The 6,456-nt window shown below is 48.7% G+C and overlaps 1 protein-coding gene across 1 annotated transcript; it reads left to right on the top strand.

Moving 5' to 3' along the window:
• The first annotated feature begins 115 nt into the window (after nucleotides 1-115).
• Nucleotides 116-2,562, top strand: LOC136453714 (uncharacterized). The gene is made up of 2 exons (XM_066454270.1): nucleotides 116-551; nucleotides 1,938-2,562. The coding sequence occupies exons 1-2, from the start codon at nucleotides 143-145 to the stop codon at nucleotides 2,015-2,017; spliced, it is 489 nt and encodes a 162-aa protein (XP_066310367.1). The 5' UTR covers nucleotides 116-142; the 3' UTR covers nucleotides 2,018-2,562.
• Nucleotides 2,563-6,456: the final 3,894 nt, after the last annotated feature.

Below are 6,456 nucleotides of genomic sequence, written 5' to 3'. Positions count from 1 at the left end.
TAATAAAGTACTCTAAAAGATACTACCCCACAAAAACCATTTTTAAACCAAGAAACACTCGCTTCGTTTATAAATAGGCCAGACGCCCAACTCGAACCTGAGTACCTGAAGTGGCATCAGGCAAACAAAGCCGAGCAGAGAAATGGCGGCCGTCTCCTCCACCTCCATCGCCTACTTCTCCTCGCAGCCGCAGCTGCCGACCTCCACCGCGGACCCTACCGCCGCCGCCTCCAGCAACAGGCTGGTGCGGCAGCCACGGCGAAGCAACAGCTACGTGATGGTGGAGACGTCCTCTGCCAGCGGCAGCTACGGCGGGGTGGCCAGGACGAAGAGCCTCACGGAGGACGACTTGGATGATCTCAAGGGCTGCCTCGACCTCGGTTTCGGCTTCGCGTACAGCGAGATACCCGAGCTCTGCGGGACGCTGCCCGCGCTCGAGCTCTGCTACTCCATGACCAGGAGGTTCCTCGACGAGCAGAGAGCGCCGGGGCAGGAGCAGGAGGAGGAGCCTGCGTGGCCGCCTCTCCCCAATTGGAGGATCTCTGGACCGGGTAAAAACTACTTTTATCTACTCAGTTCTCGAATTTGGTGAAATTTCTTTCTCAATTCAACTGGGATGATGTGAATTAGTAGCTTTAACTGTAAAGGCGTGGCGGTTTCTGTCCTGGAGGAATCACAACTTTTGGTCAAAAATTCAGAAGTTTCTAACAAAGCATACTTCACTATGCGTGTAAATACACTGCACCAATAAATCATATGATGTTTTATTTCTGAGTAACTCGTTTCAAACGTTATGCATCCCGGTTGAGGGTGGAGGAGCAGGAAGAGGCAGTCGTGTATTTTTTTTCAGAATAGTGAAAATCAGAAGAAAAAATATATTAAGCATGTTTTGGTAGATTGCTGAACTGGTGTGTTGTTGGATGATTGATGAAGTAGGTGCTATTTGAGCTGCTAGTATAACAATTTGCTCGATTCAATTAGTGCATCATTTTTCTCGTTTTCAGTAAGGTGCTGAACGCCTCTTGATTAATAATTTGCAGTGAGATCTTTTTTTAAGAAGGATTTGTGACAACATTTAGTTATGAAAGAACTCAATATGTTGCAGAGTAGATTACTGTATCTCTTTTAGAAACACTAATTCGAAAACTCATGAGTCATGAGTTCAGTCATACTAAAGTGCTCGGACTGCCAGGTTCAGAACTCTTTTTTTTGTCTTAGACTCTTTAGTAGGAGCCATACTGATTCATTCCTTTTGTTTTTGACGGGCTTTTAGGAGTACTTTATAGGAGGCTTGGGCCGCTTGGCATAGAGAATAAAAACCTCTTCTTCTATGCTCTATTTCATAGAAGGAACAGGGATGGTAGACACTGCAGGGGATTCTACCTACCTTTTGGGTATTGTCCATTCTATGCTTTTGGTGCTATCTGAATTCGGTAGCAAACGAAAATGAAGAAAACTTTCATCATTTTGATTCACAGTGGAGGAACAAAGCGATAGTTGCATTATTGGTTATATCACCATATAGAAGCGACCAGACATAGCATGCATTCTCAGTGATGTCACTTTTCTCAGTAAGTGCTTACAGTCTTCTCCAAGACAATCTTCACGACAAAGCAAAGCAAGACTAGGCTCCACTGAATTATGCTATCTCCTTTCCAGCACACGTTTCCTCAAAAAAGGAGCGTAAATTTGAAGAAAGATTATTCTACCTTTACCAAAGGTCCATTTTAAAGAAACCGGCACTTTTGTAATCAGAAATATATATATATTTTTAGAAGAAAAAAAAACAGCACAAGTACACAACCATGTCCTCCGTGAGACCGTATATATTACCTAGTTTGGCCGTTACCCGTTTAGTCCTGAGATTCTGTTCTGCCTGATTGATTTCTACTATGAAAGACCCGTTTTTCTTTGCTGATCAGCATTGCTTCTGGCAGGTGACGATCCAGAGGAAGTGAAGGCCAGGTTGAAGTATTGGGCTCAAGCAGTAGCATGCACTGTCAAGCTCTGCAGCTAAACTAGAGGCTGGCTAGCTGCTTTCTGTTAGTGTACGCTATGACGGCTGAACCGAAGAAGGTCGGTTGGAGGTTGAAGAATCTGGTTTATATGGTTTTGGGATACGGGGAGCGAAAGGGGGTGCTTCTGCTCTCTGGCATGGAAGCAACATGAGTGATCTCATCTGCTTCTGCAAAAACTTGGGAGGGGGAGGAATCATGATCGGGAACAGCGACAGACCTCGATTGAGATCCATGGTCTGAGCTCCTACGAAAGGATTCAGAAGCTTGTCATTCCTCAGGGTGGTCTGCTGTCTGCATAATGCAGCGTTTGCAAATGCAGGACCTGTTGGCTCTTTTTGCTGTTTCCTTGTAATGATCACTAGGTGCTCTAGTTATCGTATTCCTGTAATAATGTACTGAATGGAGTTTTGAGTTTTGGCTACTAATCCAAGGGTTGATTAGTTCCAATTTTTATTTGTTTTGTGCTACTCTGATATTGCCATGTACTACATGGACATATATGTAGATTATGTTGTTTTATAATAAATTTGCAAAAGTAAAGAAAGTGTATGGTTGCTTGTCATTTGTCAAGCTTCAATTGTGTAAAAGATGTATTTATTCAGCCTAGCTGCAAATTAGCTGAAACTCCGCAGAGAAGAAACTCCACAGATTTGTAACACGCATAATACATAATGATCTACTGATCTTGTGTTTCTAACCCTGCTGCAGATGGATTGCTCTACTCCTATCGCTGTATCGCACGGTATCTTTGTGACGGAACACATATAATAAGTAAGTGCCATGCAAGATCGGATAAAAAAGTATATGCTCTATACTTGTTATAGTGGCTTGCAGAAGCTAATCATTAACTTAGGTTTTCCCAGGATCTTGGCCGCTATTCCAAATTAAATTATTCTACTATTCCGAAGACAATGAAAATAGGGAGATAGAAGGTGGTCCATACTAAAAAAAGAAGAGGAAGAGAAAATAAAAGTGAGGTATGATAAAAGGTGTTGTAACATGGCTTTGGCGGGTGGTGAAGGCCCCCGGCAGCGGGGTGTCGCCAAGGCGTCTTCGACCGTCTTAGGGCGGAGACCCGGCGCTGACTAAAGGAAATCTCCCGGCTATGCTCGAGGGGTGCTGAATCTCCTTTTCATCGCGGACTCCGCCAAGGCCAGGCACGCATCCCGCCGACCGCTCAGGCGGGTGTCTCTGGTATTACGGGCGGAGGCCGCCTTATCTCTAAACTAATCAAACAAACGATCTTGCCTAAGTGTGCGCAGGTACTCAAGCGCGGGCGCTCGCGGTCCGCGCAAGCGCGCCAGCATGGCCCCTGCGCGGCCAGGCGGAGACCTACGGATGATGTCTCCGCCCGGACCGGCGGAGACTCTACAAGGCGACGGCGCGCCCCTGACGGCGGAGGCCAGCGGCCGGGCGGAGACCTGCGGGTAATGCCTCCGCCCGGACCGGCGAAGATTCTCCAAGGCAACGGCGCGCCCCTGAACGCGGAGGCCAGCGGCGAGAACCATGGCCCCCGCGCGGCCGGGCGGAGACCCGCGGATAACATCTCCGACCGTCCGGCGAAGACCCACCGAGGCAGCGGCGTGCCCCGGGAGATGAAGGCCAGCGCCGGGAACCCTGGCCTTTGGGCCGAAGACCAAGCTACAGTGGGCCGACCGCTCGTGTAAGCCCATTACTTGGAGACGGTATGGCAGGATTGCCCCGCGAACAAGAGGCTAGCGGCAGAATATTTCAGGAATGTACTGTAGCAGTTGAGGGGCATTATAATAAATTCTGTTATGTGGTAGTTGAGTCCTATAAATTAAATAGGGGACACTTGTAACCATGGAGGTTGGTTGGTGAATGAGTTAATGAAACCATAGTTTTCCGTGTCATTCCCTTACTCACCACTCTCCCTCCTATCGTTCGTATCCCAAGCCTCCGCCCGAGACCGACCGTCCGACAGGCGGAGGCATCGGTCTCCACCACGCAGATTGAAACCGCTAGTTTCAATATTGGCGCCCACCGTGGGTGAGCCAAGGCAAACCAACGATGGCAGAGAAAAGAAAGACCACCACCAGAGCAGCAGTGACCACGGGTCAGCGAGGAAGGCCTAGGCGCAACATTCGTAGCGCCTACGCAACCTCGCTAGCGGAGGATGACACCAGAGCAGATGCCCAGGGTCAACCACCGGAACCCCAAGACCAAGAGATTCAAGATCCGGAGGCCCAACCAAACTCAGCCACAGCACCCGACCAAGAACTGCAACAGCTACAAGCACAGTTGCAAAGAGCGCGACAAGAAAGGGATAGAATGGCAGCAGCATTCGTAGCTAATCAGCAAGCTATTCAAGCGTCAGCACAAGCAGCAGAAATAAGGCAGCAATTGGCAGTCCTACATGCTGAGATGCTAAGTATGCAGCATGCAGTACCAGCGACAACCTCCGCAATCCTAGCCTCCGCAGCAACACCAACTGTAGCCATGCTTTAAGGTTCTACGCCAGTGATCAGCCAGCCGATGATGCCATCTCAGGTGATGCGGAGGCCTATCGATCCCAAGTCCCCACTATCTGAAGGCATACAACAGTCGCCATGGCCAACAGCGTACAAGCCAATCACACTACCCAAGTTCAACGGAAAGACTGACCCCCATCAGTTCATTATGAGTTACGAGGCAGCAGTAGCCTCCGCCGACGGAGACGATGCCATCTTGGCAAAGTCATTTGTCATTGCAGCCGAAGGCGACGCGCTGGCTTGGTATTCTATGCTCAAACCAAGCACAGTCTATTCTTGGGAGAACCTCCGGGACAAGATATTGGCAAACTTCAAAGGGCTAACAGCACACTCACTGACTTCCACAGATCTGTTTCAGTGCAAGCAAATGCAAGGAGAGACACTACATGACTACTTCCGGAAATTTGTGCAACTAAAGGCGAAGGCACCAGATGTCCTAGACGAGATCGCCATTGAAGCAGCGATCAAAGGCCTCCGAATCGGGCCATTTGCAGCACACTTAGCAAGAGAGAAACCAACCTCTATTCAGCAGTTGTATGACGAGTTTGAGAAGTACTACAGATCAGACAATGACCTACGCAAGAGGCTGGAGGAGCAAGGTCAAAACAGACAACAAAACGGCAGCAAAAATTCCCAGAAAACCTATACGAACCAGAATGTATCAAATCAGAAGCTAGGCCAGGGGCAAGTGCTCAGTATCGAGGGTCAACCCCATCCCGAGCAAGGGCAACAGGCAGCGCCAACACGGCCGGAGACCCAGACAAGGAACCAAGGTCGGTAAGGTTACCAAGGCAAAAACTGGAACAGAAACCAAAGCCAGAAACAACGCAGGCCATATTGCGTCTTTCACGGCAAAAACGCAGGGCACAGCACCAAAGATTGTCCGGAGACAAAAGAAACACAAGAAAGGATGAAGAACAAGCAGACTGCCCAACCTTCGACACAGCAGAGCGCAAGAGAGGTCAACACCACATACACAACTAGCCACCAGCAGTACTGCCCAATGTACCCAGCGCTAAACGCAACCCAAATACATCCCTCCACACTGGCCTCTGCCTATTACCCAAACTTCCTACCAGCATGGCGGTCATCACCTTCGCAGCAGCCTCCGGCGGGCAACTACAGGTCGGAGGCAAGCCTGACCTACATAAACCCAAAATCTCCCCATATAACCTACCTCGAAACAAACCCACCGGAGCAAAACCGAATAAGGTTCGAGCCTCCGCAGCCACAGCACCACATGCAGCAACTGCCTCCGCCACCACCACACAACCAACCCCCAACACCAAAAAACAAGCCAAACCCAGAAAACCAAGTCAACCCTCATGGAGCACTGCCAACAATAGGCATGATATTGCCAATCGCCGGAGGATCATCAATGGAGTTTCAAACGAAAAAGCAGAAAAAAGATCACTTCCGCCTAGTAAACAATGTAGCAGTCCAAGGCCCGGCGAAACACACAGATTGGTCCAGAGTCCCAATCACCTTCACAGAAGAAGATCTCCAGCTAGAGAGCTACCCTCACGCAGATGCAATGGTGATCAAGACGAACATAGCAGCATGGGAGATAAGCAGAATACTGGTCGACACGGGCAGTTCAGCAGATATCATCTTTGCAAATATATTCGACCAAATGAAGCTCAGCAAAAATCAACTACAACCCTCCAAATCCCTTTTAATAGGATTCGGAGGCAAGCAGATACAAGCATTAGGAAAAATCTCACTCCCAGTGTCATTCGGAACCCAAGCGAATGCCAGAACCGAGTACATAACCTTCGACGTCGTCGATCTGTATTACCCATACAATGCCATCTTGGGCAGAGGATTTACAACCAAATTCAACGCAGCCCTGCATATGGCCTACCTGTGCATGAAAATACCAGCACTCCATGGTATTATCACAGTCCGAGGCAGCCAGAAAGAAGCAAGAAACATAGAAAAAGCTA

Source organism: Miscanthus floridulus, chromosome 5, assembly GCF_019320115.1.
Source record: "Miscanthus floridulus cultivar M001 chromosome 5, ASM1932011v1, whole genome shotgun sequence".
Lineage (NCBI taxonomy): Eukaryota > Viridiplantae > Streptophyta > Magnoliopsida > Poales > Poaceae > Miscanthus > Miscanthus floridulus.
Note: the sequence above shows the minus strand (reverse complement) of the source record. Positions and strands in the feature narration are given on the sequence as shown.